The sequence below is a fragment of the Hesperophylax consimilis genome, chromosome 7, assembly GCF_061612785.1.
Source record: "Hesperophylax consimilis isolate HC1 chromosome 7, BYU_Hcon_1.0, whole genome shotgun sequence".
In the NCBI taxonomy this organism is placed as follows: Eukaryota; Metazoa; Arthropoda; class Insecta; order Trichoptera; family Limnephilidae; genus Hesperophylax; species Hesperophylax consimilis.
The window spans coordinates 27,452,191-27,474,346 of record NC_142842.1 but is presented as its reverse complement, the minus strand read 5'-3'; the positions used below and the strand labels follow the sequence as shown (position 1 = coordinate 27,474,346).

General features: G+C 35.1%; 1 protein-coding gene across 7 annotated transcripts in view; it reads left to right on the top strand.

The window, feature by feature from the left end:
* LOC149422584 (gamma-glutamyl hydrolase A-like) overlaps positions 1–21,786 on the top strand; it is a 60,951-nt gene extending 39,165 nt beyond the window's left edge. For 4 of the 7 annotated variants that reach the window (XM_089633374.1, XM_089633375.1, XM_089633372.1 and 1 more), the window contains exons 2-8: positions 1,860–2,088; positions 14,240–14,423; positions 14,554–14,604; positions 15,767–16,002; positions 18,130–18,236; positions 18,961–19,058; positions 20,838–21,786. In XM_089633374.1, coding sequence (XP_089489500.1) covers positions 14,266–14,423; positions 14,554–14,604; positions 15,767–16,002; positions 18,130–18,236; positions 18,961–19,058; positions 20,838–21,102 — 915 coding nt within the window. In that variant the 5' untranslated portion in view covers positions 1,860–2,088; positions 14,240–14,265 and the 3' untranslated portion in view covers positions 21,103–21,786. Of the gene's footprint in view, positions 1–1,859; positions 2,089–11,571; positions 11,588–13,112; positions 13,529–14,239; positions 14,424–14,553; positions 14,605–15,766; positions 16,003–18,129; positions 18,237–18,960; positions 19,059–20,837 lie in introns of those variants that run through there. The other 3 variants (XM_089633379.1, XM_089633377.1, XM_089633378.1) reach the window with 3 other exon arrangements.
* Positions 21,787–22,156: the final 370 nt, after the last annotated feature.

The window sequence follows — 22,156 nt, the reverse complement described above, 5'->3', positions numbered from 1 at the left end:
CGAAATGTTTCGTAAGGGAGTACATCTGACTAAGAAAATTAGCTTTTAAAGCTAATTTTCTCAAGTGGAAACATTGCCAGTGAAACTTATTGATCTGAGACGAAAAAACCCAAAATGAATTGAAATTTAAATTTCTTTATAAAAGGAACAAGTAATTTGAATAGATGAAAAACAAAGAACACTGAAGAAAATTTGCAAAACATGATAGTGCTTATCTACGACAGATGAATTCTGACATTTTTCTGCTTATTGAAAAGAAAAATGAAAAAAACTCATGGCTTACATTTTTTTAATTTCACCAAAACAATAAGATAAAACAGTATAATCATTAATCAATAACCTGAATAAGTTGGTTGATGTAATTAATAACATTTATACGTTGTGGAGGAAGAAAGAAGGCGTTGGTATGAAGCACTTTTTAACGAGCAATCATCTTTTGCGATAGCAATATACCACAAAATGACGCACAACTTATGTCGGAATAACCTAAAATCTGTCAATTCACTTTGAACGTGAACTTCCGTAGGTAATACAATTAGGTCGAGTTGTATATATGTTTTTACTCGCTACAGCACTACACTGCCTCCCTATTTTTATCACGAAAAACTTTAACAAGCAATATTTAAGAAACGAAATGATAGTATTTTACGCCATTCGCCAACTGTGTCATGTCCCGCGTGGCCTGGAGCGAGATGTCAAACTCTAAGCTAATGAAATATGAGCTTTCAGCCACAACATTTTTTCAATAAGAAAACGGAGTTGGGCTTTCGGTTTCAAATGGGTTTCAAGGCCAGAGCAGAGTTATAAGCCCTGTTTCTAGTAAACAATAAACATAATTGCCATTATGAAAACACTGGTTTAGACCATTTTTTGCAAATGCAGTAATGTTGAATACAAAAATGTTGCCATACTAATATACCATGCTTTGTCTATGTGTCCCCCCCTCTCCCCACCCAGACATAAATCTGCCTCTGTAAAAACTCTAAACTCCGATCAAAATATTTCGATCATGTAAATGTTTCAATCTTGCCCATCACTAAGAAAAATTTGTATAATAGCCATATGGGACCTTTTTTTCTGTGGTGAAACGCACGTAGGTTTATGGGCATGTTTATCATGTGCATAAAGTTATGAGATACATAGTTATAATCAAAATTTTAAGAGTTTGGCGAAATACGCCTTAAGTGATTAATAATTTGTCATTGAGGTTAAACGCGATGCTCGTTATAATATACGTGTACGTAGATGGCGTTAATCATTTTTTTTTAAATACGTTTTTATTTGAAATGCGTTATTATTATATTTTATTTTAAGACCAATTATTTGTTTGCGCCCGTACATACGCAATATGAATAAAAAGTTTTATTCATTTGAAAACTCAATTCTTTCGAGAAAATCCAATACAATACTGTATATGTATGCATTTTTTGTCCCTTATAAAGTCCCTTTCAAACGATCGTCATTCGCTGCTTCGACGACTTGCTTAATGGACCTGCGCTTTCGGCACCTAAAATTACGTGATTTATTTGAATTGAATAATGTAATCTTTCATTTTACGTGTATTTTATTAGTTAAATAATATTGTTTTTCAAAAAATGGGAAATAATTAACAAAAAATATATTAAATCTCCAAAAGTAACACATGTTGCAATATGGAGAGTAACATTTTGTTACTGAGTAGTCATTGTCTCTTATATTTATTATTACATTAATATATTGTATTAAATATAATTTTACTCTACGTTTTTTACTCCAAATAAATACTTTATTTAAAAAAATGTAAAACGAAAATAATACAATTTCTATAACTTGAATTATCATCCCTGATTCTCAACTGAAAGCTGCTTTCCTTCAAACAGCTGAGCCGGACGTTAGCCGGCCCTTATAATCAAATGACCATGCCGCCACTGACGTCCTGAGACTACCGACTGCTGGCCACCGATGCTGAAAACCCAAAGGTTGGCCAATTCTTGCTGGCTACCGACTGAACTGGCCACTGCTGCAGACAACCTAAAGCATGGTTGTCCAACCTTTTTAGCAGCCAGGCAAGATTTTAGAAATGAGATTTCCTACCTGGCCGCACTAGAGGTGAGTCGTACTAGCTCGTCTTGATACTTTAGAACAACTGGTGCAAGTATGAATAAATACCTAGTCCAAATACCTTTTCCCTAGTATTTCGTATTTTATTTTACGAGTGCGTTTCCATGATTCCTCACAATGATTTTTCAAAAATCCATGGGGAGAGGGAGGTAGCTGGAGAATTCCGTGTCGAAAAATTCCCCAAATTTTTTTCATGAGAGGAACACTCTTTTCAGCGTCTTGCGGCTGGCGAGTATTGCGTATACGGACCGTGTGATGATCCTAACTTTCTACCTACGTTAAAATAATGATAATTTCTTCTGTCTGATTTGTAAAATGTAGCACCCTGGTCTTTGTCCTTCGATTTTCCTATGCTAGTGTTGGCACCCCTTAGGAGGCATACCTTAAAAGGAAACCCTAGCTAAACCTTTCGATCCCTGTATGGAGTATACAGTAACAAGATCTTAAGTTATTTTCGCAATAATGCACTTTTTCAGCGTTGTGTTATCTTTTTTGGTTTTGAAATTCATATGAAGGGGACTTCCCCTATATGAACGAGCTATTAATGCATACGTTTGTGGTAATCCAGTTTCGTTTAAATTAGAGTGAGTGATCTCTTCACTATTGAAATTTTAAAACTTTTCTTATAAAACTATGCGCTTAACCTACTCTGGTCCCCTACAGTACGCCTAACTCTAATACAGTAGTCGTCACTTGTATTTTTTTTAATGTTTCCGACCTTAAATAAATCCGAGAACATGAAATAGTTTCGTTATTGCACAAATTAGTATAGTATAGTACCGACATGCATAGGTAGGGGGGGAATTCCCTGCCATCTCAGCTCCGGGGTCGCCTCCATCTGTTCTAATATATATTAGTTTTGTTACTCGACACATAATCTTATTGAAGGGAAGGAATGAGAGGGGGGAGAAGAGGAGGAAGGAGAAGGGGTAAACTATATGAATTAAATCTTTTCAAACTACGTTGGCTCCTCCACAACCAATACGATAACGGTGACTGTCCCCCATAGCTGGCAACCCATTTCATAAAGGTACCTGACCTACGCGGATCCTTTCACGTCTGAGAGAAAACGAATTAAGTCATCACGCCATTTCCAAAATCGCTCCAACGCCCATACCTCCGTAAGATCTACTGTACTGGCTCTAGATGGGGAAGGTAATTGCATCCCATATCATGATGCTAACGCGGAAAGTGTGTCATGTAGGTTTCGTCTGATGAAGCTCACCTCCCACTCAACTCCCTCCGACCTACACTCCACCTCAAATAAGCTGTTGTAATTCCGCCAAGTTAGCGTTCCAGTTGGCTTACATCAGCTTCCCGGTCGACACCATTGGATAATGTAATAGCGCTGCGGACTTATTCTCACGTGATATCACGTCGTCGCCCCCTCCACGTGGATTTCACAGACGCCCCGAAGTATCTTCATTCTAGACGCCCCGACAGCGAACCATGTCCCCGTTCATTACAAGGCGGCATCACAATTTTTCATTCCTCTCTCACGCCCCTCACGCAACATGGTCCCGTCAGAGGGAATAATTTTCAACAGCCCGTTTGTCCGCTCCGTCCACGTTGGCAACCCCTATCACATGGTAGCGTGAGAAAAAATCCTTCTGATTGGCCCGTATTTGTGGGATTCGGTTTTACAGCGTCACTATCTGTCATCAACCAACTATGAAGTTTAATCGAGGTTCAAATTCGGGGATGAGGTAAAGGTTTGCGAATGATACTACCGAGGTAATATCGGACTTGTTGAGGAATCCTGAAAAATTGAAATGTTGGTTTTATATACATATTAAAATGGATTAGTGGTAATTGTTAGTCGACAGATGTCAGCATCGCTCGTTCTAAGTTAATGTGGAACACCTGAATTGGAAATGAAAACACTTACCAAGCTTCTACCCGCTAATAGCAAAATCCTGCCAGGAAACACACGACCATTGCTCTTGGGTGGAGCGTACCGTAATTACTACTAGATTTATCCTGAGATGGTAAGCTAAAATTTTATATCTTAATCCGAGATATCTACAATCTTATTTCCCTAATTTGGTTGTGTTATCCACACTACCCTCCATAATGAATGTACTTTGAACTTTCCATTTTCTACTAATCTATATTTGGATTGCCTATAGAGTCAACCCAATAATTGTAAAATCAACACCCCTCCCTAACCTAGCAATTATTGAAATCTAACAGCTATGTCTTTTACTATGTTTTAAGAAGACTTCAGGGATATTATTTTGTTTATCATAAATTTATTTATAATGCGCAGCTATGATGGAGCCTAACACTCGCGTTCCTATACAGCTCAAGAATTTCAATTACAAAAATATTTATAATCCGAGACTTTATCAAAATCTTAAAAGGAGATCTTAACATTTGCGTTTTATTTTGTTCTAAAAAGACTTTTATGTAATTATTCTAAGTATAAATTAATTTGTAATCCGTGACTTTATCAAAATCTTAAAAGGAGATCTTAACATTTGCGTTTTATTTTGTTTGATAAAGACTTTTACGTATATTATTTTAATTAAAAATTTATTCTTAACCCGTGACTTTATCGAAATCAAAACCCTTTAAAAAAGAAATCCTAACACTGGGTTCCAACTCTCCTTTTTTTAAATTACCGCGACGTAATTACTCGGCGAATTCACTTCTCTAAAACTGCCGAAACTTTCGAAAACTGTGTAAAACTGTTCAAATTAATTTTGAAAACTTTTTGTTTAAAATCTGGCGACGCACTTACTCTGCAACTAACTCCCCAAAAATTGGCAAAACTGTCCATTTTTTCTAAATCCGATCTATTTATAACTGTATTTTCCCTTTAATCACGTTAAAAATATGCTATTCTAACCTTTATCGACTTGTATGTTCTTTTCTATTGAGGTCATAGTCGCATCATGCTAATTAGGCCATTCTGGTTATTTCAAAAGGTTCACACCCAGAAATCTGTTACATGTGATCAAATGATCAGGCGTGGACTGGAAAAGCGAGTTCCGATTCCCATAGGGCGCTTTCAATATAATGCTTTAGTGAACGCTGTTTTTTGAAGTGTGAATTCCAGACTTTTAATTTTAAAATGCTATTGTGTCCGCAAAATTGCTTTAATGACTGTCGTTAGCTACCCTGATAGACGAATGTCTCTTTATACTAACCAGTCCAACCCGAGAAATGCCCACTGCAACCATCCTTGACTGAGGTCACAATCTAACGTAGACCTGCAGCAGTTTCCCCTACCGTCTACAGTTGTTTATGATGTGGTACGCTTTGTTTTTAACGCTTTCACGAGCTTAGCTTTGATCATCTTCAATTTGCCTCTGATGACTCACTTTCCCCTCCCTTTTCTACGTGAACCCATCACTCTTCCACGATTTTTTGTCTCCAACTTCCGATTTTTTTCCTGATTGTACGTAATTTTATTGCCAAATATTCTAGTACGCTCCTTCTTTTGGGCGTGTTTTTTCATTTATTCGGGGCTGTACCTTTGTTTTGTCTCTTTCATTCACGAAAAAGACATAAATAAGTTATAATGTGCCAAACATCACTTGAAAGTGTTAACAAAAAAAGCTATACATTTATTTTATCTCTGGCCATTAATTTGATTGGATTTTCTTACTCCTATACCCACCATGTAAAGTCTAGTGGGTACTTTAGACTAAAATTCTGCTAAATCTTTCCACTTGAGTTTTAAAGAAATCGGAAACCTTTTTCTCGAGTAACAGATCTGTTGCAACCCTATCTCGCGTCGTCCCATATGGCGCTACACGTTTAAAAAAGGTTGTGAATCCCTCAAAAATGTCAAGTTAATCAACCTTGAATCTGAGTGGCTCTTGCTAGTGCGTTCAACTAACCATTTGGTGGGAATATTTTCAAATTCGATGTCATATAAATCAAAGCTTAAACCACACCCCTCTCTTAAGATATCCTTTGTCCTGTCAAAAGTCGTACCTCCTTCTTTCTCCCTGTAATCCGATTGGGCAATTCAATTCTTCTGATAATCCCTGATAGAAAATTCCTAACCAAGTATGCAGTTCCCTTTAATTCATTTTTTTTTTTTTTTTTTTTTTTTTTTTATATTTACTCCACACAGGAGGCCCTGAAGAAAATAATTTCCCTCAGGGCCTATGTCATCTTTGGGGATGCTGTGTGGAGGGTCTTTTTGTGGAGAGGAAGGAGTGAACATGGGTCTTGAAGAGTCCCATGTTGTAGGAGGGAGGAAACACAGAGGCCGGCAGTTCGTTCCACAGCCGAGCTGTTGAACTTAAGAACGAATCGTAGAAGCGACCCGTTCTCATGTGACAAGTGTCAACTGTGTACAAATGTTGGGCGCGCGTTTGGCGTGTATCCCGACTACGCACCGGTGCCGTTCATTCATGCACTCCTGTTCCGATAGATGTCTATGCCATGACGGTTTATGTCATTTTCCTTGGGAAAGACCTTGGTCCATCACAGCCGCAAGAGACATCCGAGACTTGAAAGACTAGCAGTAAGGGCAATAGTCGCAAAACATGAATCAATGCACTAAGATACTACTTATATACGAGATATGATATGAACGTTGGAATGTTTTTTTGGTGGTTTTATTTATTTATTTTTTATTTCCGCCCTGCTGGGCTTTTACATGTTATTTTTTTTATTTATTATAAAGAGCCAATAAATAAGCACAACAAAATCAAAAAACAAAATCAAAGCAAGATAAAAAAAGCAAAAAAATAGAAGACTAAATGAAAAACAACCTCTAAAACAAGTCAAAAACGATATAAAATTGAAACTAGATACTCCACCATGCAAAATGGAAAATATCACACTTGGAAATTTACAATACATTGGTAAGATGTATTGTAAACGGCGGCCGGCATAGTCCAGCGGTAACGCATTGGACTGCCATTCCGAAGGTCGCGGGTTCGAACCCGGCGTGCGCAAATTTTTTTTTTTTTTTTTTTTTTTTTTTTATATTTACTCCACACAGGAGGCCCTGAAGAAAATAATTTCCCTCAGGGCCTATGTCATCTTTGGGGATGCTGTGTGGAGGGTCTTTTTGTGGAGAGGAAGGAGTGAACATGGGTCTTGAAGAGTCCCATGTTGTAGGAGGGAGGAAACACAGAGGCCGGCAGTTCGTTCCACAGCCGAGCTGTTGAACTTAAGAACGAATCGTAGAAGCGACCCGTTCTCATGTGACAAGTGTCAACTGTGTACAAATGTTGGGCGCGCGTTTGGCGTGTATCCCGACTACGCACCGGTGCCGAAGGGATCAATGACGCTAGTTCCTCAGAGCATCTTCCATTGTAATACCGATAGAACAAGGACAGCATACCTACCTGACGCCTGTGCTCTAAAGATTGCAGTCCGTTTGTTAAGATTGGGGAATCTATCAAACGGACCGCCCGTTTCTGCACAGAGTCAAGGGTTTTTTTCAGGTATTTAGGGGCTCCAGACCAGAGATGGCTGCCAAATTCGACCGTAGGGCGCACTTGCGATTTGTACAGGGTGAGCAGTTGTGTACTATTAAAGTATCTGCGGGCCCTGTACAGTACGCCCAGCTTCTGAGAGGCCAACTTTACTCTGGCTTCGATGGAGCCCCCGTACCTGAGCTGGTCACTTATAGTTACACCAAGCATATCAATGGAAGGCCTGTTCGGAAGATTGCTTCCGTTGAAGGAGACTAGATTATCATTTGGATCCCTTTTAGACGTAATCAGACAGGATTGGGTCTTTGAAACATTAAATTCGACGAGATTATTTTTACCCCAGGAGGAAATACTCTCGAGATAACCGTCCATTCTCTGCTTCAAAGCCCTCCGAGCCGTTGGAGTTTGTGTGCCCTTTGGGGGCTTATCAAACAAAAAGCTATCATGAACTGTACTGTCATCCGCGTAACAATGAATCGGTGCACATGTCAAAAGGTCATTGATGTGCAACAAAAACAAAGTCGGAGACAGAACCGATCCCTGTGGGACGCCAGCATTTATGGAGTGCGAGGAAGAGGTGAAACCGTCAGCAACCGCCTGAATCGACCTATCCCTTAAAAAGTTAGCAATCCACGTACACAGGGATGCGGGAAGTCCGTAAGAATGCAATTTGTTGACAAGTCCTCGGTGCCAGACCCGGTCAAAGGCCTTGGATATGTCTAGTGCGACCGTTTGGGTCTCACCGTGACGTTCCAGGCACCGCCCCCAAACATGCGTCACATACGCGAGAAGATCACCGCACGAGCGGTTCCGCCGGAATCCGTATTGACGGTCGTTGATAATTTTGTTCTTCTCGAGGTATGTGAGCAGTTTGTCGTTGATCACACGTTCCATCACTTTGGACAGAACTGATGTGATCGCTATGGGGCGGTAGTTGGCCGGGTTGGAGCGGTCACCTTTCTTGGGAATAGGGTGAATTACCGCTTTTTTCCAACCAGAGGGCACAGTGCCACACTTCAGGGACATTTTGAAGAGCTTTGTCAAAACCGGAACTATTTCCGCAGCACACCTCTGCAATACCAGGGCAGGTATTCAATCAGGTCCACTAGCTTTGTTAACATCGAGCCCCCGTATGACGTGGAGTACATCCCGATGCCGGATCCTCAGCTTTTTCATATAGAAGCCGCAGTGAGGAACCGACGGCGGAACAGCACCCCCGTCGTCGAGGGTCGAGTTTTCCGCAAACATTTTCCCTAATAAGTTAGCCTTTTCGGTGGCGGTGTTTGCTAGTGAGCCGTCAGGTCTGGTAAGAGGTGGCAAACTGGGTTTGCAAAAATTTCGACCTATTGAGCCCGCAAGCGACCAGAATGCTCTGCTGCCATGCGGGCAGGCAGCCAGCTTTTTGCTGGTCTGCAGGTCGTGTTCGAATTTTGACCTATTAATGATTCTCTTGCATTCCTTTGCCGATTTGTTGTATGCTAATCTGCTTTCGGGCGTTCGAGATGTGTTGTAGGCTCGGTAAGCCGCGTTTTCAAATAAATAAATTTTATTTGATTAATTTGTGTTATTTCACAATTAATTAATTAAAATAATATATAGTATATTTGCGGCACGTTCCAGAGTGGAAGATACTACCAGTATCGCCCTGGTGTAAGACCACCATTCAGAATTGAAACGTTGCTCCAAATGGCTTTAGCCGTGTTTAGTGACTAGATCTGAATAGCCAGTTACTTCCCCACCTTCCTCTTTCCCCTCCCCACTTACCTTCAGCCTCACAACATCCCCCAATTGGGGATGCCATAGTCTCACTGGCTCCAGACGGGAGCAGTTGGGACTCTTGGGAGGTTTTTTTTTATAGTGAGGTACACTATAAAAAAAAAAAAAAAAGATAAGTTGGTAAGATACACACAGCTACGTAGTTTGTATAGTTAAATTTGATGTTCTTCTTTCTTAAATAAATTAGGTTATGACTTGTTTATATTTGGTGAATGATGTGTTGAATATATCAACAACATCTTTATAGTCATCACCCAAATTTTGTATACGGCGATCGGGGGTATAGAATTATGAATTATGAGTTATCACAATAGAACGGTAGATAATGCCTCGATGTTGGCGATGCATATGTAAAGAAATCAAGTATAATAGTGTAACGGGATAAATTAAGTACCCGTTAATTATATTATTTTAAAAACACTATCTACAATTTCATCAGGTGCACACTCAGAGGCATATAAAAGCATGGCGGCATTAAAGAAAATGTACTCTCAGAGGCTAAAAAGCATGTTGTACTTTACTCCCGAGGAAAATTGCAACAAAAGCCAATTACTTTCACTATATCACATAGAACATAGTTCCCCTGTCTCATGTAGGCAAAAAATTCCAAACGCTACAGGCCCCCTATGCCCTATGGACATTAGATGTAAATGTATATATATATATATTTTTTTTAAGTTGAAAATCATACGTTAAGACCAACCCAAACAAAATTTAAACAATACGACAAGACTACCGAACAAGACTACCGAACAGTACAAAAAAAAACATACATTTAATGTGTAAACATACGCGTTACGTTTACGCATCAAATGTAAGCGATCAAATTGTCATTTCTCGTTTGTGGCGTTCAAACGATTACGAGAACTTGTAAAGAACGAATAATATAAATATTTAGAGTGAGATAGACAACATTATTTTACCGTGTTGTAGTAAAATACTCAAGTGTATTTTAGTAAATTTTACTTGAAAAATCATCAACATCAAAAATGTGTTGAGAAAGAAAAAAAAATATATGCATGAAAATAATAATTGTGTGTGTGTGTGGTGTTATTTTTTTTTCCTATAGATCATATTGGACAAGGCTGGCGACACTGGCGACACTATTGGACAAGGTTCGGAGTTGTAGGACATCCACACCAAATAATATAATTAACGGGTACTTAATTTATCCCGTTACAATAGTTCAGGGCTGTCAATTATTGAATTTTATAATTTTGTGACAAATTTTTGACATATTTTTCCAATCTTTTCTTATTTTACTGAACACAATATAATTTGGTAGGGATCACTCTTCTTAATATTTTTTTTTGTAAATTTTTTTTAGCTATTAATTGAATTAATTCCTTGCTAAACCATTTTAGATGCTTTGATTCTATGAATTAAATTAAGGGTATAAAGTCTATGATAATGGTATCTATTTTATAATAAAATGATTCTGTATTATGGACCATATCGTTTTCCTTGAGAAACGTTCAATCTACCTTGCTGATATGATCATAAATAACATTGTAATTGACATTTTTTAAATTAAAACTAGAACTTGAGAGTTTATTACTTTTTAAAACATTGTTTGGAATAATTACTGACAGTGGAGGATGGTGATTATCCTTAGGGAGGATAAATTCTAATGCTTTACTAACTATTATGTCCTCTTCATTTGAAAAAACAAGATCTAGGAGGCGATTATTCGAATTATGTACATTATGGGTGAGATTCAGAAATATTGACATATCAATTATTTCTATTTTTTATATTTTGATTTTAAAAATTCGATATCTCTGGAATGATTTTTCATACATCGATAAATTAGCTGACGCAGGAATGTACACGCAACCAATGATGTATTTTTGATTTTTATCGTTTACCATAGTGAAAATTTGTTCGACATCACAATACATAGTTTTTAACACTTTTGAGGACATTTTTTTGCTGACTGCTATGAGGACTCCTCCACCTCTGGATCTGGAACTGGTGTTGATATTTCGGTCAAGCCGGTAGACCTGATGATAGGATAGACCAAGCTCCGCTCAGTGGAATGACGGTTCTAGCCATGTTTCCGTAAGAGCGATGACATCGTGTGAAATAATTGGGGCGTTTATCCAAAATTCGTTCAGCTTTGTCCTTAAACCTCTAACGTTCTTGTAGTAAAATCTTCTCGAGGACGGCTTGACGAGTTTTTTGGAAGTGAATAAACTATTTTGTGTGTTTAATTTATGTATTTTAATGTTAAATTTGATTCTCCATTGTTTTGTCTGTTTTCCAGCTCCTTCCACAAGCTTGCAATTTGTTGAAGTTGAAGTACGGTTAGTTCGTGTTTTATTTTAATGGTATTTTTATCCAGATATACAGTTTTTTTCATTAGTACAAGTTTGGGCTTGGTTCGTATCTGATGGTACAATCTTAATTGTGCGTGTTTTCTAGCACTTTTCTCGCACTTTTCGTCCTAACCTATAAATTTGTAGGTGGGTGGTGACGACGTTGTCCACTTTCTTGAGTATACTGGTTAATTGGCTCCGATTTTCAATGATGCAGTCAGATTTCATTGTTGCCGTTGTTACTTTCTGGAATGTTGATGAATATAATACTCGTATTATTGGCGCGAATTTTCCTCTCCTCCGTTTCTGCTATTGTTTCTGAAATTCCAGAAACGTCCGCAGTGCCACTTGATGATAGCTGACGAAGAGGTGGTTGGCTTTTAAATGCGTTAAGCTCTCCTCCAAGAGTTTCTATTCTGGCAGCCCTATACCGGCTATCGTTCCCAGTATTTCATTGGTCTTAGATATTATTTTTGCAATATGCTCTTTGGTGAATTTGCGATTGGGATCCATTGCTACATTAGTAAGTATATTTACGGCGTCTTTTTCCAATTTCGTGTGCGCTCGCGAATCCATTTTGTGTAGTATTGTTTATTTACTTTGTGTATAAAAAAAACCCTATCGAATCAGTAGGATTCGAACAGACTTGCTTCGGATATATACCTATCTATTAATGCCGTTCCCTTAACCGCTCTCGCCACTGAGCTGTCGGCCACTTTTGACGTACCGTGAGATAAATGCAATATCAATTATCTTTGCAGAAGTACGTTTATAAATAAGCTGATGGATATTTATTTGATAATACTCGCTGTCACTTTGCAGAGTTTATCTGTACACTTGAAATCACTTAATGAGACCTCTAAGAGTTCACGGTTTGTTGATATTTCACTGTACTATTCTTCACTAAAACGTTTACTGATACTTTGTTTGCTTTTTATGTACTATACGCTATAAATTCAGATAATTTTTGTGGAGCGATATTTTTATGTGCGCTCTGTTTTGTTAAAAAATCAACATTATGCACACTAAAAGAAAAAAAAAGTGTGTATATGCTCTGCGGGGCACAAGCAGACACCCAGCGGGCCGCTGGTTGGCCACCCTTGTTCTAGAGCCAAAAGAGAAATCATCCCGCAAGTGGCCCACTAAGGAAAGATTTGTACGACAGTAAACATTCTTTAGTCATTAGTCATCAGTCATCAGCATTAGGCACTTACTTATTCTCATTACTCCTGAACGGGTGGGTACTTTCCTACTTAAGCCCCCGCATTCCCAATTTCTACCGATTTAAGGTTTTTAAGTTCCAAAAAAAATTATATGTAATTTTCGAAGATACTATCTATACATTTGTAATGCCGAAACGGCAATTATATGAAATTCCTTTGATAGAAAAAAATCCAAAGTAACCTCCAAAAATTATTTAAAACCCCTTTTTTGTTATTTAATATGTTTTAGGAATGATAAATTCACAGTGTATCTTTAAAGGCAACTAAAACATAAAGAGAGATTTTTTGCTCTACTTCAAACTATTAAATATTTTTTATTAAATAATCATTTATATTTACATATCTAACTTTCAAACCATCTTTGAACGCTTTCTACACAACCGCAACCGCAGCGCAACTTTTCCTCTAAGTCGTAACAGGAAAGGTTGGGCTGCCTTTTTCATACAAAACTGACATTTGGATTTGAAGCCAAAATAGCTATCGCGATGACTTTCTTTATTGATAATGTTAATATCTTAATAAATACATGCCATTATCTAATAATTAATCATTCCGTTGACAAACGTTGACTTGGGAACAATTTATTGTGTAAATACGAAAACAAAAACCGTGCATGTAAGTTACTGCACACGACAGTGAACCTGAAGTGTAAACAACGGCATTCCCAACACAAATAACCAACAAACAAAGACCAACATATATTCAGGTGACTGTGATTATTTAAAAGTTCTAAAATCTCAAATCAGTGTGATTTTTGTTGGGTTTCAGGGTAGATGGGCTTATATATGAATGGGAAATTATATGAAAATGTCTAGGCATGGTGGAAGCAAATTATTTCCATTCAATTTTATAATTTGCGAGCGGTGATTTGAATCAATCTCCCACGGCATCAACATGAATAAATTTTCGTCTCTTATCGAAGAGATTTACAACGTATTTATTTTTATGCACGTTTTGAAAAGATCCAATATTTCATGAGTGTTTAATACTTGGATTATCTTGGAGTTTTGTTTGCAAATCATCTCTTGTTATTGCACTTGAATGAAAAACAACGTTTTTCTGGAAAATGCACATTATCTTTAAAACTGGATTGCCTATTTTTATCGTCCAATCAGACACGTAAACATCACAATCATTCCACCACTTGCGGTCGGTGGGGCGATGCGATTCGCAATGACCGAGCTTTCAGTATTTGTTATAATTGGAGTGCGCAAGTGTGCTTACAAAAGCATAAAACTTTTTGTTATAAGGTGTGCTTAAGTGTGGTTATTAAATCTAGATTCATCTTATTTTTAATTATTTGTAGGTGAATTTGCGATTTAAAGTGCATAAAAGTGCAAGGTCACTCTCTGTGTATCTAAGGTAGTCGAGGCAGTTTAGGTTTTCATAACCTAGGTGTGGTTTATTTGTGTTGCAGTGAGACGTGTCCTGGATTGAGAGACGATGTCTACCGAGAATCGACGTCCAGTAATCGGCATTCTGTCGCAAGAGATTTCCTACAAGCTAGAAGAAATCTACGGAAAAGGAACATATCACAGTTATATCGCCGCTTCGTATGTGAAGTTTTTGGAAAGTTCTGGAGCCAGGGTGGTGCCGATAAGGTAATGAAAAAATCATTTTTGAATCATGAGTTTGGCACGAAGTGGTGGCCTATAAATGATTGACAGACCACCGTAAAATTAGTAAAATTTCGTGGTTAAATTTCTAATCTACTTTTACTATTCGTTTCAGAATTGGGAAAGATAGAAAGTATTACGAGTCATTGATGAACAAAATCAATGGGTAAGGAAATGTTTATTTTTACTAGGATAAAAATATTATATAAAATCTTGAAAATATTTTTGGTGTTACAACAGTACCTAGGTTTACAATATGTAGATGCTCTTTTTGATTTTCAGTTAGTATTTATTTTACAATCGTGTTTTTTGAATCTATTTAGAGTAAATTTTAGTGTAAAAAAGAGCGATCTCCACAAGATCAATCGATTAATATTAATTGCTAATCCCATACGCAAGATGTGTGCGTTTTATCTTATCAAAGTACCACTATATATTTAAGGGGAACGGTTGCGCGGCACTTTTCATACAAAACTTAAATATGAATTTAAATACTTAAGCAAATTGAATAATATTTTTTTAACCAAAGGGTGTAGCAAAAATCTAGTATGGATTTGTGCTACTTTTATTTATTTGTATTTCAAATTAAAAAAATCGATTTTACACGATTTTTGAGGCAAGTTTGGCAATTATTTGTGATCTAATGCTAATTTCTAAAAAATTATATTTTTTTTTACTATGAAATATAAAATATAAATTATTTTGAAACTTCACTTTCAAACGACCGATTTACGTTGGAACATAAATTAATTGTTTATAAATTTCAATTTCCCACACAAAAATGCCTCGTTTTATGATTCTTTATTTTTAATTATTTATAATTCATTGTATCTACATAGTTGACTGGAAAAGATTATTTAAAGAAAATATTTATCAACTAACAAAAAATTGTCAAAAGTTGCCTCTAATGGTAAAATAATGAGTTCTTTAACGGCCTATGTTTTTTAATGTAAGACATACAAAAATAAAACAGCACATATCCATAATAGATATTTGCTATATCTTTAATAAATAATTATTATTTAGTTTAGTCAAGTATATTGCCCTCAAATCCAAATTGGTTCCAAAGTTTTGTATGAAGAAAGCGGCGCAGCCGTTCCTCTTAAGTGTGCATACTACAATACATAAGTCTACTTTTATATTTTTATCAATCAGCAATACTCTTTTTTCTCCGTGTTGAAATGCTCGGCCGTCCGATCGTTCATTTATACGCTTGTTATTTATATGCTTATAATTAACGCTTGTTTTCCGACATTCGGTGGGAAAGTCGGGTATAATATGCATAGGCCTCAAGTTTTACTTGTCATGGACTTTAATTTTGATTGCAGAGTATTGTTGCCAGGGGGTGCCACATACTTCACAAATTCCGATGGGTACGCAGATGCTGGAGAACACATCTTTAAGATTGCTCGAGAACTAAACGACAAGAAGGATTATTTCCCACTTTGGGGTACCTGTCTGGGATTCGAACTCCTGCCGTACCTGTGGCTGAACAGGCCGCAGGAAGAAATTCGTGGCAAATGCGATTCCAAAAATCAGGTTTCGAACCTTCATTTTGTAGATGGTAAGTTGCTTTTACTTATTTGATACATAGGGTTAATAGTAGGTTATCTTGCAAATTATTGGCAAGAGTGCCGACTGTATCAATTAGGCCAGTGGCTCTGTCGAAATGGTGGTGTCTATGAGACGATGTATGAATGTGAATGAAGTAAGGAGTGTGTGCCAAGGCCAAGTTGTTTGATGGTTCATCTTCTCTACCTACGCCCGTGGGAAACGGCTAAATTCATTTCTATTATAATTAAAGAGGAGTTTCTCAACTTATTTCCCATTTCCAAGTATATTTTACATCCAGGAAAACTCTGTTGCACTTTTTATTGAAAATGCTGAAATTTTAAAGCTAATGGTTAGAAAAATAATTTTTGTTCATATTTGTAAATTTTTCATTTCTTGTTGGTAATTTGAATCCGCACAGTGCAATTCTAGAAAATTCTCGAGTTATTTGTGTTAATTGTTTGTCACTGAGAATTTATTTTACCTTTTTATAAATTATTTGTTTGTCTACTTTTCCAAGAATTGTTGTGAACATTATTGTGATGCCTCCAGTGACATTTTACTAATTGCCAATTTTATCATAATTCCAAGATAAGATAAGATAAGACACTGCACGGATTATCTTCTTTGTTATTGTTTTGAAGTTATTTTATCAATACGTAAGTGTGTGAGACATTCTCCTATCTTTGATTTATTCGATTGTGGCGGATAAGAAAAATACGGTAATATTACAATATATGCCGACAGTGAGTTTTTTTGAGTCCATAATTAAAGAATACCACAAGAAGTCCCCTGTGGGCGTGTTTCAAAATCCAAATCCGATCTTCGATTACAAGAAATCCTTCTTTTTGTTTTTTACTGGGACATGCAAACCGATGATTTTCTTCATCGTTGCATATTGTGTATAATAATCATTCATTTCATTAATCATCGTTCAAATGAAAAAGAAATGGCAATAAGATTAGATTTGGCATTTAAAAAAATGTGGTTATATTAATTAAATTTATATAAAAACACAAAAATTTATAAAAAGGTCTCTGTTCTATTTAAGATCATTATGTTAGAAAATAGTTTTTAGGATATGTCATACATACATTCATAGTAATGCTTAACAAGAAGCCCGTGGAAAGTTTTTTAAAACCAAAATAAAAACGCCAATTAATGGTTACAAGTGCTAATACCCAGTTCACACGAGGAAAGGACAATATTGTAATTTCCCAGCTCCGAACCCTTTTGTCCTGGTGTGAATTTTTGATTTTTTTATTGATATAAAAAGTGAGATGACAGTTTTCTCGCAGATATCCTAAATAAAAAGAATGAAACCTTTATTGGAATATTGAATGGAAACTTTATTTAATTAAGTGTAGCATTATAAGTACCGAGTTTATTTCTAAAGCCAAATTGGTTAGCTGAGAGGCTTGTATTAGATTCTAGAAAGTTGATAATTTGTTGTTCTAAACATTTTTCAAAAATCTTGGAAAATTGTGAAGTTAAGGTTATTGGTCTGTAGTTTTTACATTACATTAGTCAGTAGTGTTTTACATTGGGGTTTGGATTTATGCATTGGAATGATGTGGCCGAGTTTAAAATTATTAGTGGTGATGCAATTGTTAAAAACATGATGTAATGGGTTGATTATTTGTTTTTAAATTTATTTATTTTAATTTTATTTATTTATTTATTTAACGCCCAGAGGGTTTTTAAATGGTTGGTAGTATAATTTTAATTTGATAATTTTAAATTGATTTAATTGTGGTTTGTAATTAAGTTATCCGTTTGCAAACTTCTTTAAGGTTATCAATTTGGTTGGATATTTTTAGCCCTGTTATTGTTAATACATTGATAAAAATTTTGGACCCCAACTCTTAGGACGAATTGTTTCACAGAATTTGAACAATTTATCAAATTTAAAAGTTAATTATCAACTTCTGTGAAAGTTCTATTTAAATTCTGTTATTTTATCATCATGGGTTAGTTGTTTCACAGAACTGGAATGGCTCCTATACAGAAATTGAAATTTTATGAATTTTTAAAATTATGTGAAACCACCCACCCTTAGGTATTAATTTCATGAAATTATATATTTCCACCCAAATTCATTGATTGAGACAAGTTTTTGGCATAAATATTTGTGTTCTAGATTACAAGAGGAGTGAATTGTTCGGTTCTGCCCAAGATGACGTAATTGAACTCCTATCAGAAAACGAAGTCACCTTCAATTTTCACGGGTTTTGCTTCACTCATGAGGTAAGCACATAAAAAATTTCTCAATATTGCTATATTATACACCCAACTCCTACCAGGATGATAATAAAATACAAATAAAAAAAAACAAGAAGATTATGTAAAAATTTTCCAATAAAATTATTACCAAACGATTTATTCGTGATTTATTTTTGGGGTACTACGCCGTGTTGCGCTACCACCATCTATAAAGTTTATTTCTAAAACCATATATTATAGTGTTTCGTGACCACCTCACAGGAGTACGTCTGCCGAGGTGTTCACGTGCTTTTGTTTTGTTGTAAATATATTTTATTATTATGTTAAAGAACAATAAAACATATATTCAGAAATAAAAAAAAATACTGCTAGTAATAATAATATTTAATGTAAATGTGCTAAGTTTGGTTAGGTATTATTATGTTGTGAAAACTTCTGTGCCTTGTTTTAATCCAGACCGAAATATTATGTTTGATTTTATGTGTTGGTGTATTCTTTGAGGGTTGTTTCAATGATTTAATCATGTAATTATAAAGTTTAATTGTGTAGTACCTACTGAAAATTTCTTTGTACGTGGGTGGTATATTTTCATAGGATATTACCTACAAGTGTCCAAAGAGTCGCCTGCAAGACTTAGCAGACCAACCGGTGGAATTTGTTTGTTGGCAGATACGATTACCTTATTAAAATCCTAAAAAACACGGTGAATTCATTGAAAAAAATTAAAGCCTAAACTGTATCTTTTCAGATATTTGAAAACCAGAATATGGGCGAGGAATGGAAAATCTTGTCTACGAGTGATGATGTCAATAACGCTACCTACATATCTTCAATGGAATCTACCAAGTAATAATCTGTTCAATTTATTTTTTAATTTTTAATTTATATAATACATGATAGTACATTTATTTATATATGATACATTAAATCATAATACTAGGCGACTTTCTGTTTCATGGTGACCAATGGAGTAGAGTCTATGAGAGGTCTAGTGTGAATATATGAATTAAATATATAAACGTGTTGAGAATAGGAAAGATTACGGTAGAAAATTTATAACGGAAATAGAAAATATAAAACAGAAAAACTAAAATAAAAAAGAATAAAGAAGAAAAAGACATGTTATTATAAAATAGAAAACAGAAAAACGAGCAAAAAATAAAATAAAAAAAGAAGAATAATACATGCTATTATGCAGGATTGGATCATATACATAACTCTTTTTTCTAGTTGTGTATGTGTGCATGAATGCATAAGCGTGTAAATACACGTATATGCACATACATCAACACACACATTTTCATATACATAGACAAATACATATCCATACGCATATTTATATATAAACATATATTTCTACTCACACACACATATATACACATAAATACATATACTTATATATATGTATATGTACGTACACACTTATTTATTCACAAATATATTTTACCGACACTTACAACATTATCTGAGTATGAGAAACAGGCTACTAACACTATCACATTCACTCATCAAAAATATGAATTATTTTCCGTACAGGATGCCACAGTAGTGTGTGCAATACGATAATATTTTCACTTCTCTATAACCCAGCAATCGTTATCTCAAATCAATTACAAATTTTTGAAAAACACGTTCACTTATTTGACACAGTAATGCTGTTCGCTTCTTTCAACTCTTTAAATTTTGATATATTTAGTTTTCATTACTTTAGTTATTCTTGAATATGCTGTCCCTATTTTTGTATTCTTTATCTAAGCTTCATTAATTTATAGTTATCGCAGCCAGAGTTTTCAATACAACAGATGCATTGCTTGTATACAACCTGTTATTCGATTTCACAAAAGAAAATTCTTGTGAAATTGAACACAATGCAAAACTTTTCGAAAATTCAAATTCATGCATCTTATACATTTGTAGTCTATTTTTCGCTAAAAACAAGTAGACGTAAGCAAGTAAAAAAAAATCGTTTCTCAGTGACGCATGACGTGTCGCAAGGACATCACTGTTGGAAGTCTATTATGATACACACAATGTGTGTTGTTCATAATAGGAAAAAGTTATGCAGAAAGCGTCCAATCTGAAAAGAGGAAACTAAGAAAAATCTTTGAAAAATTTGGCAATTCAAAGGCATTTTAGCGCATTTATGAACTGAAAATCAGTTTTTTTTTCAACCTACGTTATTGTACATTTTAATATTTGAATGTTTTCCACAAAATGTTGAAATGTAAATGAGACTAATTCGTTATATTTTTATTAACTTCTATGAAACGGTTGGCGAGGTATATCTGCTGCGTATAAATATTACAAAATTTATTCCGAATTCTGTTTATATGCACCTAAGGTCCCTAAGGCGCATTTTTACTATGTGGATTGAACTTATTCTTTATAAACATATTAAAATAAAACCAAAACAGTGAGATAACTGAGTAATGAAGGTTGATATATAAAACTGAATTGCCAAAAATCTATGGCATTTGGAGCTTGGATGATATCAGCAGATAAAATCTCATATTTATTTGCAGGAAAACATGGAAAAGTCAATTTAAAAAAAAGTGTTGATTGGTCGCTTTCTGCTTTGGAGTACACAAGTAAATATATATCTATATATTTTATTTATTTCCTTAGATATCCATTCTTCGGTGTTCAGTTTCACCCCGAGAAGCCGCTGTTCGAGGTGTCAAGGGGCAAACCCATTCCGCACTCCATAGAAGCTGTGAAAGCCAATCGGTATTTTGCGGACTTCTTTGTCGAAAAGTGTAGGGATAGTGCCCACCGTTATCCGGAAGATAATCAAGAAGAAGATTTAGAAGTCATTTTCAATTACCCCATTACCTACACCGGACTGCAAGGAAGCACATATGAGCAGTGTTATCTTTTTAAACACGAATAAACCAAAGAATAATTTTTTTCACATATTTTGTAAAAGCATGCTTTGTCATATTTTGATTTGAAGATTTTAATTTATTTTTTTGTCAGAAGAAAATAAGAATATTATATAAAGAAAAAAATCCGCTTGCCAAAATATTATTTGCCGACGTCAAGATGTGACCTTATGTTAAGAGCAAAGAAAATTACACGTAAAGATGTCTTTAAATTTATTAACGTTAAATGTGATTGTTTCAAGAAAGAAGGGAAAATTGACGATAATTGTTGATGTTTGAAAAAACTGAATATGGTATTTATTTTGTACTTAAATTATTTTATTATTTTGTAGTTGTTATATTTATATTTGGTATTAGAAAACAATTTAAATGTACGAGTAAGACTGATAATACAAAGAATTGAAAAATTTAATTGAATTGAACAAATGATAAGCCACCATTTAACTTTGTTATAGTTATTTGATGCAGCATTAACAACTTTGTATTGAAATGAAACGATATTTCCAAAAAGCTTGTAATAATAATTGCGGCATGCGTTGATCATCATTTATCCAAAGGCTGTGTTTTGACTGTCCTGAACAGAGAAATCAATGACTATTATTATGTATTGCTTAAAATGAAATTACTAAAGAAAAAGTTATGTATTAAAATATTTATTTATGTATTGTATTAAAAATGAAATATATTTTACCAAACCGATTTACGAAAACAGACCAAAATTATTTAATGTTTTACATATTTCCCAGTCATATATTTTAAATAGGTCAACAGTAATATTTTGATTCGAACAACTTTACTTTTTTTTTAACCATTAATGTAATGCATCATTGAAGAAGATAATACTAACACATACTAACTGGGAATAGAATTCAGAATCTCTGTTTTACCGGGACAACGTCTTTACCCACTCGACCATTGGGACCTTATTATTATATGTTATATTAGTTGATCTAATATTTCAAATTCATAACTAACAATATTAACTAATTTTTCTTATATTTCAAAACAACTTTTCTTTCAAAATTGAATATTCATTACTAGAAAAAGTTAATAGGTATCCCA